The sequence below is a fragment of the Paramisgurnus dabryanus genome, chromosome 15, assembly GCF_030506205.2.
Source record: "Paramisgurnus dabryanus chromosome 15, PD_genome_1.1, whole genome shotgun sequence".
NCBI lineage: Eukaryota > Metazoa > Chordata > Actinopteri > Cypriniformes > Cobitidae > Paramisgurnus > Paramisgurnus dabryanus.
The window spans coordinates 3,753,894-3,767,307 of record NC_133351.1 but is presented as its reverse complement, the minus strand read 5'-3'; the positions used below and the strand labels follow the sequence as shown (position 1 = coordinate 3,767,307).

The 13,414-nt window shown below is 35.3% G+C and overlaps 1 protein-coding gene across 1 annotated transcript; it reads left to right on the top strand.

The window, feature by feature from the left end:
* Positions 1 to 10,146: 10,146 nt before the first annotated feature.
* spc25 (SPC25 component of NDC80 kinetochore complex) lies at positions 10,147 to 13,203 on the top strand. Its single transcript, XM_065251409.2, has 7 exons — positions 10,147 to 10,244; positions 10,444 to 10,606; positions 10,972 to 11,037; positions 11,131 to 11,277; positions 11,647 to 11,751; positions 12,005 to 12,103; positions 12,916 to 13,203. The coding sequence occupies exons 2-7, from the start codon at positions 10,450 to 10,452 to the stop codon at positions 13,047 to 13,049; spliced, it is 708 nt and encodes a 235-aa protein (XP_065107481.1). The 5' UTR covers positions 10,147 to 10,244; positions 10,444 to 10,449; the 3' UTR covers positions 13,050 to 13,203.
* The last annotated feature ends 211 nt before the right edge of the window (positions 13,204 to 13,414 follow it).

Here is a 13,414-nt window from a genome sequence, read left to right as displayed (position 1 = left end):
GTTATAAAACTATTTGACAGAGTATTAAGACTTAATGATATTTAAATTACAATTTAATGTAATGTTAAGTTAGGTAGTTTAACCTGAATGACCTCTAATGTATATTTGTATAGAAGAAGCTATTATGCCTTGTTTATACTTGACGCGTCCACATTTGTGTCTTGATGCACGCTGCAAAAATGACGTCATTGTGGAGTTCGCACAGTGAGCGCTCAAGATCTCATTTCATGTGTCACGTGTGCACAGCATTTTTTGTAACTGCACGAGCGGCTCCGCATCCAAAAATGACCGAGCTCAAGGTGATTCTGCAGCCTGTGACATATTTCTTTGATCAATCCATGCAAAACAATCTGACACTTTTACAGTAAAGTAGTTTGCTAGTTAAAAAATAATTCATTTATATAGGATTCAGATTTGTTGGTTTGTATTGAATGCACCAATGGATAAGGGATAAGGACATGAATCTAAATAACTCTGTATTGTTTATTTAATAAAAATGTTAATAAAATGATAATATTTAATAAAGACAAATTTAATAGACTGTTGTTTTATTCCTGTTCTCATATCTATGTATTTATCTCTAATTTTAAAGTGCTAAGGTTTTTTCAGTGAACGACAACTTCTATCCTTTAGTAGTTTTTGGTTAGTTTTGCACTCGATTACTTGAGTCGGCCCTGTCATATCAAAGAATAGTTAATAGCAAGCATAAACCAACATGATCTCACGGAAAGTCGTGTTATAGTCACGCAAAATTTTATTCATTTATTCGTGTCCATGGCATTTTATGTATTGTTTTCTCATTTTCATATTTTTAAATCATTGTCGCTTGGGGTTAGTTTTGGGGTTTGGATGTACTTTTATGTATTGGTTTCTACATGTTTTTCTCGCCTGGAGATGGTTGTTTGACTTAGGATGTCTAAAGATTTAACAGAAAGTGATTCTAACCCCAAGCGACAATGGTAAGAAAATAGGGAAAAAAACTATGAGAAAACAATATATAAAAATGAAATGAAAAAGAAAGTTGTGCAACGGACACGAAAAACTATTTATAGAAATTTGTGCGAGTGACACGAAAAAGACATTTGTGCTCAAGGCACATAAAAGCTGAATTTCGTGCCATGGACATAAATAAAAATTCTGTAGAAATAACAGTATTGCTTGCAGCTGGCAACAGTTTGTTCAAAGTTAAACATTTTAGTCTTTATCTTCTACAGTAAGTTACTGGCAACCACCTGCATAATTACAGCTAATTTTTTACAGTGTACTTGAACTTTTGTGATGTGATTGATAACATGTTCTTAATCGCTGATAAGTTATTGTTTAGCCAGTGTTTGCTGAAGTGCCATAATCTTTCAATGTCTCACTAGCTTATCTTATCCACAATATAAACTATTAAATAACTCAAAACTCTCTGCAATTTTGAGTGTGCTGTACAAACCTCCCAGTAACACACTCAATATACACCAGACACTTTATTATTAACACTTCATGTCACAAGGACCTGAACAAATGTTCACCTTTCAATGCACTATAAATCATTGGCACTATTTTGCTCCTCAACTATATACAGTATATATACCTCTCTTGCACAATATCATGCACAGTTTTTATCATGTCAAGTACTTGTATAGTCTTTCCCGTGTGTATGTACAGTCAATTAATTTTGTAGTTAGATTACTGCTTTTCAGTAAGTTAGCTAGATATAGGTTTAAAATTTGAACGTGCAGTGTTATATGTTTACATTTATGTTTATTTATGTAGCGCAGTGGCCCTGCAAGACACAACATTTCATTCCACTGTATGTTCACACATTAAAACTTAAAACAACTTATAACTTGAACTTATATCCATTTCACTTCATGCTGGTTTTGTCAGCTGTTTGTATACTAAAAAGGCCTCTACATATTTTGGATTTCTCTTTTATATTGAACTTAATAGCCTCTAGGGAGATCAGGATATCAGGATATCGCAGTGTTGTGTTTCCAGACTTCTCGCTATTATCATATCCATATCATATAGCAGACAACTCAGCAGTTCCAGTGTGGATCTGGTGCAAATCCGGCCCAAAGTCGTCTGCTGTCTGGGTAAAGTCTGGCCCACATTATAGCTAATTCTGACCAATATCTGTTTACTTATACAGGAAGGGACTGGACAAATAAAATGATATACATTCATACATTTGGCAGATGCTTTAACCCTTATGCATTGGAAATGTTTTCATCCACTACCTTTTTTTTTGGGGGGGGGGGCTGTCAGGGATTTAGGCAGATGAACCTAAGCGCAGACACGTGTGGACAGGACAAGACTTTTATTGAAAAAGACAGGGGCAAAAACAAAAACCCACAAGGGGGCAAAACAAGACAGGATATAAACTACAATAAACTAACACTGGACTAGACACAAGACTAACAAAGTACTTTACAAATAACAGAAGACTAGACTAGAACTACACTAAACTGGGTACTCACAGGAAATATCAAACAACCACAGGCTTAGACACTGGTATCAACATTTATAACATCAGACGAACGAGCACAGGACAGCAAACACAAGGGCATTACCCACATGGAAAAAACATATATAAACATATATGTTTCAATATAGGTTTTGATATAAGTTTTACATATATGTGACATATATAAAATTGGCCGTTTTCCTATATTATATGTACATATATGTACATATATGCACATATATGTTAACCTATATATTGGTAAAATTATTAAAATCTGTAGCTGCTAATAAATTAAATATAAATAAAGGTCCAACCAATAACAGTCTGCACCTGCAGGAGCCAGGATTCAAACCTCCAACCTTCCGATCACAAAAAAAAATGCAATCCCACATGCCACTGCTGGGATTTGAACACCCAACCTTCCGATCATTAGACAACTCACTTTACCATCTGCGCTACAGTCGCTGTTAAATAACACTGAACAGTAGCTGTTAAATTAAACCATTTTGTTATACATGTCCTAGACAGATCTTGTAAATGTTTTAAATGTGCAGACATCATAACTTTATTTAATAATTCACATAATTTATGGCCTGTATATGCACATATATGCACCTCAATTTTGCATATATGCAGCATATATATTATCATATATGGGCATATATGCTGTAAGTTATATGTGCAGCATATATGTGCATAGTAGCTGCATAAGGTTTCATATATGTTCATATATATTATTATATATGTGCATATATGCTGTATATGTGCTGCATATATGTGCATATTAGCTGCACATATGTTTCATATATGCGCATATATGCTGTATATATGCAGCATATATGTGCATATAAGCTGCATATAGGTTTCATATATGCACATATATCCACATATAGGTTCTTTCCATGTGGGTAAATAGGGGATCAAATCAAGAGGGGAACAGGTGACATGATTCAAATAATAATGGGATAATTAAGGAGGAAACAAGGGGGCGGGGTCAAGAGACGAGACAGAAACAACATGATCTCACAAAGTTCCGTGGGATAGTCACGGAATTTTTTGCTCATTTTTCCGTGGCATTCTCACGGATCTCCGCATATTTCCGTGGCCCTGCCACGGACTTTCTTTTCCGTGGCATTCTCACGGATTGGTTACTCAACTGCTTTTTCCTATTTTCAAACCATTGTCGCTTCGGTTTAGGGTTAGATTTGGTGTTTGCATTAGTTTGTCACTTTAAGTATTGGTTTATACTATTTTTTCTGATGTATTCTTTTATATTTTCTAAACTTTAATCAATTGTTGCCTGGCGTTGGGGTTAGAGTTGGGTTTGGGTAGGGATGTCATTTATGTAAATCTAACCCTAAACCGAAGCGACAATGGTAAGAAAATAGGACAAAACAGTTGAGTTACCAATCCGTGAGAATGCCACGGACCAACACCTCGGGAAACAATCCCCTTATCTCCTCAACCGACCTGGCATAATCCCTCACAGAGAGTCCTCCCTGAGGCGGAAAGGGGCCCTCACCAGCCCGGGTCTCGGCAACAAGGGTATCCCACCACCCTGAATCAGACTCGCTCATGTCTGCTGGGTTCAGAATTGGCTCGTTCGTACTGTCAGGGATTTAGGCAGATGAACCCAAGCGCAGACACGTGTGGACAGGACAAGACTTTTATTGAAAAAGACAGGGGCAAAAACAAAAACCCACAAGGGGGCAAAACAAGACAGGATATAAACTACAATAAACTAACACTGGACTAGACACAAGACTAACAAAGTACTTTACAAATAACAGAAGACTAGACTAGAACTACACTAAACTGGGTACTCACAGGAAATATCAAACAACCACAGGCTTAGACACTGGTATCAACATTTACAATGGATGCTGCTTCGTGTCCCTAGGTGGCATAGTGCTAGTCAGCTGTTTGTGTCTAATAGGGTGCTTACTTGTGAGGCACTCTTGCGACAATTGATGTTCAGTTTTATGTGCCGCCTGGACAAGTCGGAGAACCAACTAATTGTATCTTTAGTCAGCCCTTTGAAAAGCTGCTATAGATTCACTTCAAGGTTAAGAAGGCATTGGTGTAATTGCCTGTATATTTTATAGGTTAATATGTGTTGTTTGTTCTTTTTTATACTGTGTATTATGTATGAGTATGATATGGACCTGTGTCTGCAATAAAGTTTATATATATAACATCAGACGAACGAGCACAGGACAGCAAACACAAGGGCATTAAATAGGGGAACAAATCAAGAGGGGAACAGGTGACATGATTCAAATAATAATGGGATAATTAAGGAGGAAAAAAGGGGGCGGGGTCAAGAGACGAGTCAGAAAGCACATGGCTATGAAAAACAAAGCCAGTGCTCTCACACAAAACATTGGGCTGCCATGATCCTGTCACTATGACTAGAAAACTGACCTGAAGACAGGATCATGACAGGGGCTTTGAAATTGTTCAATAACTTAACAATACACCGTAGGCAAATTTACTACCCTTTCGTGTTCATGGATGAAAACATCCACAAAATTAAACTGCTGTAAAAAATGTATTAGATTTTTTCAAGTTTTTGGTTAGTCAGCCTCAGTCCTGATCAAAACTACCAAATGTTAAAAAAATCCAGGATTTTAACTCTTTAATTGCCAACTTCATAAATGATGTCACTAGGAAAACACACACACACAATGACTGATTTTCAATATAAAAAGTGATTGTAGACTGGATTTTTTTTACCTTTTGGCATTCCAAAGATTAGTAAAAACCTTGAAAAGTGAAGCCAAAACGTCTTGATTGCCCCCCAGTGACTGGTCCCAGTATAGGTCATAAACCCGCCTCCCCCATGTTATTCAATGGGACTTGAGACCAACTAAACAATTTAATTACACTTCAATTATCTTTTTTTCAAAGCTGGTTTCTGTCATTTACTGTAGTTTTTATCACTCAGATGTAAATTCAAGTGTTTGTTTTTAAAATAAGTTTGTTTTTAGTTATTTAATGCTATAAAAACGGTGGTGTCATGTCATGATTGACAGCTGTGATATGCGCATTCTGCGAGACCGAGGGCGGGGCCTTGATTTCGCGGCTTTACTTTCTGCTCACTACTGCAGGACTGGTCCCGAAATCACTACTGCTCAGACTCAAGACCCAAGATATCAGAGCCGTATCGGGACACTGGCGGCTTCACTTTTCACCAATGGAAGAGAGCGAATGAGCGTCGTTCCTCTTATTTTTACAGTCTATGGTAAAAACATTGGCTTTGATGCATTGTTAGTTTTTGTGCAGCATTAGATTATTTTTTTTTACTGTTTGTAGTTGTTTTTGCCCCCTTGGTTTCCATTATAATGAAATTTTTTGATTGCAAAAAAATTGAGACCAGGAGACCAAAGGATTGAGGAGCACCTCCCTCGTGCACCAGTTGCTGTTGCACTGGTGATTGAGATTCAGTCTCCTGCATCTCTCCCTCCAGACACAAAGCCACAGAAACCAGAAGGCAGATAAAAAAGTGTAAAAAAAAAAATCTAGTCCACAATTATATTGAAATTATATTTAATATACCTTTTTATATTGAAAATCTGTCAATATCGTGTGTTTTTCCCCTAATCAGTTGCATAATTTATAAACTTGGCAATTAAATTTAATATCCTGGAATTTTTGTAAACATTTGGTAGTTTTGGTCAGTACTGAGGGTGATTAACACATTTTTGAAGCATGTGCATCTTTCTATAGTAATGACCTCATACTGATGAGCTGATTGATGTGGGTTGGGCTAAGGAATGACATCAGGTGTAACAGATTACCAAAGGTTTTTTAAACCGTTCATGGGCTTTTCTTTTGGGGGAATTTGCAAATGGGGAGAATGTGAATTGTGTTTCTAAAATGGAGATTTAAGGAGAGGGAAAGAAAAATTGATAAAATATTTTACTTTGTTCTTTGGAGAGGGACGGGGATTCTGGAAAATGATGTAGGTTGATGCTGTTGGAACTCTCATGGGCTCAGTCCTTATCGAGTCCTAAATATGCCAGACTTCAAAATTTTACTTTGATCCTTTAGCAACAAAGAGACTATATTAAGATTTTATCTGCCACACCAAGTTCTTAAAAGGCAATAGATAAATAAAAACCAAACTGTGGTGGCCAGGATTTAAGCCACACAATTCTTATCTAAAAAATAAACTTGTTGTGGATTTATCTGAAATTACATCACAGTAATGGATTGAATGTCTTGCCGAGCCAGATGAATGTTTTGTATGCATTTTAACAATAAGGATTTAATAATACTTAAGTGATTTTCTCTTGCTGTATTATAAACTCGGTACAACACAGTGATTAATTTAGTCTACCAGAATTAAAAGGGTTTAAAGTTTTCGCGCACTGCCTTGTCGCTGTAATAACTTAATCACAAACTTTTGTTTGTCTTAAATGCATGGCATATTAAAACCAATTTTATATACGACATCCTTTATTTATTCAGATTGAATTATGGATAACGCTGCTTTCCTAACAACCAACATTACAAAATCACAAGAGGCCTATAAGTGGACTTATGCAATGTACAGTACCATGAGTCAACACGAGTGGGACAGTTTGCATTGAAGTGTTAGTGATGTTATAACATTAGTCTTCTGTTAATTCTGCAAATGAAACACAGATGGTTTTTGCAACTAGGAAGCGAAAACAAACCTGCCTGTCAGTATGCTAGCTGTTTGGTTGACATTGGTTGACATGTTTGGTATCACATGCCAAAAACCGCCTAAGGACATTTTACTTACAAAAAAGACTCATATGTATGTGTGTCTATAGCTATTAAAGAATGTTAGATGCAAAATTTTCTTGGCTTTGGTTTAGATATAGGATGAAAGAGGAGAACTGTAATTCAGGAAGTTTTTCTGATCCCAGATCCGGTTACTTTGTACTATTTTTATCTAATGCCTGCAGTTATTTCAGAGTAGAGATTTATCATTTCTAGAGAAAATGCAAGTGGTGCTTGGCTGTGGTATGTGTGTCTTAATATGTCTCTGGACTCTATCTCAGTGAAAGTCAGTGGGATTTTCTTAACACTTTATCATCTGTCAGGCATAAATCTTATAAAAATAAATGACAGTAATCTGTGCTTTCTATACATTTTGGTCTTCAGCAATTTACTGCCTAATACATCAAAGTGATAATCGAGACAATAAATGACAACAATGACGCAATATGACCATGTTAACACAGACTTTGAAGAAGCAATGTGGATGCCAATGCTGTCAAAGTTCCATACCTTTCATCATCTATAAGATAAATCATGGTAAAAAGGGCATAAATACGAAAACTCATAAATATAACCTAAACGGAAATTAAAATAGCACTTCTTTGATATCAATGATGTCTGTCTTTGATATGTAAAGAACATATTTTAGTACATCTCACATTCTCCATCTTTTAAAAGGGTTTGTGTCTGGAAAAAGCTGCTCTAACTGACTGGAAGTGCAGCAAAAATACCAACTGAGCTCCAAACGCTGTCCTGAAAGATTCTGTGTATGGAAAGTTTTGGATAATAAATTAAGATACTGGTGCTTTAATGTGTGATCTTTTAGGTGATCTTAAAGGTGCTATTTGTAAATTTTAGCGGCATCTAGTGGTGAGGTTACGAATTGCAACCAACAGCTCAGTCCACTGCTTACCCCTTGCTTTTGAAATGCATAGAAAAGCTACGTTAGCCGCCATCGGAAAAACATGTCATTGTTGGAGACAACTTGATAAAAAAGTTTGTGCGTTAAGGGCTTCTGTAGAAACATGGCGGCACAAAATGGCGACTTCCACGTAAGGGGACCCTCTGTGTATGTAGATAAAAACATCTCATTCAAAGATAATAAAAACATAACGGTTCATAATGAAAGGTCTTTATACATCACTAATAATAAAGTTTTGTATATTATTTTGCATTTCTGTCAAGAGATCCTTTTAAAAATTACACACTGCACCTTTAATGAGAGTATTTGATGGTGTGATGCTGGACTTGAGGACGTGTTTTTGATCCATGTAACAGCAATCAATTATATTGCAATGCTGCCCATGTTTAGGGGTTTTGATAACCCTACTGAAAAATCCAGCGAAAACATGCATAAAATGGTGAGCTGTTTTGCTGATCTCCAAGCCTGGTTTTACGTTTAGCTGGTGTAGCATGCTGGTCTAGCTGTGTTTTGATCCACTTGTAAAGATGGTCAAGCTGGACAGCTGGTAATGGTCTGGCTCGAAGAGTGGCAACAAGGGACTATCAGGATGTAAAGTTATATCCCTGCTGTAAAAACCACACATGCTGGTCTATGCTGGTTTAGCTGGTGGTCACCAGCATACCAGTACCAAAACACAACATATGCTGGTCTTGCTAGTTTTTTCAGCAGGGATTAGGGACATGGCAAAAAAATATTTATTATATATTTGGCAATAGTGAATACCAAAGTAGTGAAATTATGTTCACCTTTTGTTCTCTCTGTAAATGAAATTAAGTTCCAACAATTATTTTTTTTTGCTTTATCATTTATCCAACATACTGTAATGAGGACATGAAAATAAACTGCATAGTTTATGGTGGATTATAGATGATAGATTATTTGTATGTGTTTAGGAATGACACACAGTATAATAAACCATCAGAAGACAGCTGTTTCTCCATCAAACACCAGATGGCGCAAAGTTATACGTGCACTCATGCAGCAACAATAACAAACCATTAAATTATGTTATATATAAACCTAACTGTAAAGTATGTGCTTCTGAAAATCGCATCTTAAATACTGAATTAATTAATTTCTATATATTCCACCTTGGTTGTACTGCCCATAGATATGTATATAAAGGCTAGATGGCTCAAGGCGGAGTCAGCTGTGTCGTCACTTGGCGGCCATCTTAGGTCAGTGCTGCCATAGTGCTGCTCCCTGCTGCTGTGGACGGAAGGTGAGTGACATACGCCAACTAAAATGCTCGTAACTTGCTGAATTCTTGACGGATTTACAAACGGTTTGGTTTTTTACAAACTTTATTAACGTGGCTATAATTCTGGATGCTTTAACATGTTTCATGAATTTTTTATTTATTTTTAGTATACGTATTCAGTGTCATAGGTACATCTTTGACGTTTATAACAAACCAATCCGTTTGAAAATCGGTAAAAAATTAAGCAAGTTATGGTCATTTAAAAGTACCTGCATCATTAAAACTCAATGCTACGAGTGAGCGAGCGCCCTGTCCTAAGATGGCCGCCAAAATGCGGACGTTGCACTCAATTGGCCAGCAGCGCGGACGAGCCATCTAGCCTTTATATACATATCTATGGTACTGCCACCATACGTGATCGTAGTTATGTAATGGTAGAGATGCTTTTCTATTTATTTTTTATTTTTTTGCTTTATTCATACAGTACACAACACTATACTGTAGGTAACATTAAAAATAATGTTGTTGTTGTTGTTTTTTTAAGCGAGACAAACAAGAAAGTAAAGGAATATAAAACACCCAAGACAAGGTACAAAATATAGTATATACAATTCTTAAAATGTTCTGCATATAAAAACTATATAATATAAATACTTTAAACCACACAATTTTTAATTTGTTTATTGAAGAAAAATAATGGTTAAAAGTGGAGACAAAAAATAGTTAAAAGCAGAACAAACGCAACGTCCTACTCTTATTTTGTAATTATGATGACGCGTTTTCTGACGTCTTTCCTGTGCGGCCGTTAACGTTCGGGGCGCTGATTTTTGAAAACGGAAAGCGTTTGTTTTTATTTTGACTCCATAAGACCGGTGAGTTGTTAAAATGAGTTATCATTAAAGTTGCCATTTGATCAGTATTACGTTAGTGTCTGTGTCTAAAGTAAAGTAATATTATATCGGTATTATATTTTAGATAATATTAGCGACTGCAGCTAATTTCGCTTCGACTGTGTGTAAGTTAATACAATGCGGTTAATGTGAGAGTAATGTGACAGTTTGGGTTTGATAGGTCAACATGACGTCTATCAAAGATTATAATGTGGTGGAGCAGTTTAACAGCAGACTGGAGGAGATCAGAACCAAACTTTTGGATCAGGCTATGGGTGAAGTGCTGAATGACACCGCCGCAGAGCTCTATCAACAACACCGACACTATATGAAATCTGTCATGGGTGAGAAGAAACATCATAAGGTTTCAGTGCTTATCATGAATTGTTTGTGTGTGTGTAACGTTATGTAATTTAATAAAAACTTCACAGTGCTTTTACAGTAGTTGAAGAAAGTCTATTAGGCTGAATTGGGGTAATTTGTGTCCATTGACAAAAGTGCCCCACTACCCTAAACCACCTAATGTAATCATTAATTCATACACTATAATTAAAACTATGTACAGTAATAAACAGCAATGTTTTACCTTAAATATTTTACTTAAATGCCAGATAATTGTGTTTACAAGTTTATGCATCGTGTTAGCATGTGGTTGATGCTTTTATTTAATGCAACTTGCAAATGTGGTGTTCATTTTTTTTCTACACAGATACTTGTTTTAAGAAATGCAAGGAGGATGAAAGCATGTTTGAAACCATACATGCATACAAAGAGGGTGAGATATATTCATACACACACAGTGTAATGCGTCTATCCTTTGCATTGAGACGATCGTGAATGACCACCGTGATGTTTTGCATTTCATTAGATTTAAAGGAGAAAAGTGCTGTATTGAAAGACAAGAAGGCACAACAACTTGAGGTTGTATCTGAGATCGAAGACAAGGATCATCACAAAGAACTCTTAGTTCAGAGGATTGAGAAACTCAAGAAGGATCTCGCCAAAAACAAAGAATGTGTGTTATACTTCATTTCCTCTAATTTGATAACATACCTTTATATTGGTGTAATTAAGTACCCCTTCAAAGTTAACATTAAATTATTTATTGTTAACTTTATAAATGCATGTTAGTTATCTTATACACACAGATACACATTTGTGCATGTTATAGAGAAGAAACTGACCTTCACCTAAAACTAAATTAAATAAATCAAAGTAATATCTGATGGATAAAAATAAGTCCTTACATTTTTTGCTCCTTGTAAAATCCTGTTTCAGAATGGTCATAGAAGTGATGGGTTGTCGGCTGAGCGATTTAGATGTTGGTTTGAAATTCTGCAGTAATTCACGTTGCGTCAAGTGGTTGTTTTATTGCTTTTTATAGTGATTCAGTCACAAAACAAAGCCAACAAGGACAGATTGAAGGAGCTGAACATATGTAAGGACGTCTTTCAGAAACATCTGAGTCTCGAGATCAGAAAAATTCAAGGTAAAATCTTGTTTCACTGAATACATAATTCCTTTTTAAAACATCAGATTTTTTAAATTTACAACTGGAAATAATTTATGTCTCAGCAAGCGTAAACATTATGACATTGAAGATATATATATTTTATTTTTTTATAAAATTTTAAACAGGAGGTCAGCTTAATATGCTTGGCATATAAAATTAGTAAGAGACAGACGTAAAACTGTGAGTTGTTTTCATGTATTAGAAGCATTTATGTTTTATATATTTAAAGGTGAGAAACTTCAGTTTGCCTTCAGGAACATCAGTCGTAAAGATCCAGACATGGTCCATGCATTCCTCCTTCAGTTCGACACAGAGGACGCATACCACAGTAAATACTCCTATCATTTTTTTTTTTTTTTATTGCATATTGGTAATAGATCTGGGCCTGTGACAAATAAGGTTTTCAACTGATAACAAATTCAAATAGGTTAAAACTGCACGTCAAAGTAGAAATCATCTTTATGGGGATGTTTTTTACTTATTACTTAAATCTCAATTTAAAACAATGTATTTCAAGCGTTTTAACTGAGAATAATGTGACGACATCAGTCAAAAATAACGGTTATCCTATGACAAAATTGTTATCTGGTATGATAAAACTCAGTTTAAATCTTAATCAGCCAGTATTTTTGGCTACCTATAGAAATCTGCAACCTTCAACTTCCAAATATGTAAATTCATGCTAAATAAACATATTTACATAAAATCCACATTATATCTTATATTAGCGTTACCCATATGACACGGGATGTTTTTTGTATGTCACAGTTATCCGGTATGACATTATGTGACCTATAATGCCTAATAATTCTTATACTTTGTAATACCCTCAATATATGTTCATATAATTTGATAAACAGAGATCAATAGATTCAATAAATTTGCTTTTTATTAAACATTTCCTTATTTTGACTTCATAAAGGGGTTTGGACATAAAAATTGCACGTCACGTCATTGAGATCCTAATTCACCTGATGCACTTTAGACTCTAAATATAAAACCATTGTTGCTTGGACTTTTCTTGAACCTTCTGCATATATTTATTATTATGACCAAGCATTGTATTTCTGATATTGATTTAAAAATATTTTTGCATAAGATGGTATTTAATGGCTAAAATGTGTTTTGTGTTTTCCTCAGTCATCTCCTGTGACCCTCCACTGGAGAAAATGGCACATCTTGAGCTCAGACTTCAAGAGACACGCAATTTCTCTGCTTTCCTCGCAAATGTCAGAAGAGAGTTTGTGGCGCTTCACAACAGTGGAAAGAAGTGACATTTCATTTATTTTACATACATGTCAATAGACACATTATCATTTTTTTATTAACTGCATCATTTGTAAATAGTTAGTGACACTTGTTAATGTTTGTTAAGTTTTTTGCAATATACATTTATACATAATAAACATAAAAAAATCGAATTATTGTGTTACAGTATTACCATTGTAGCATTAAAATGTGTTATTTTCAACTGGACACAATACATTTTATTTTTAAGTAGTGCTGCTAATCGCATCGCAATCGCGATGTCAGCCTGTGCGATTATATGACAGCAAAATGTTGCAATTATATTAAATAAATAAATGTGTGGACTTGTTAACACAAACTTTTTGATAACAGTTTGATGATTTTCCTTGCT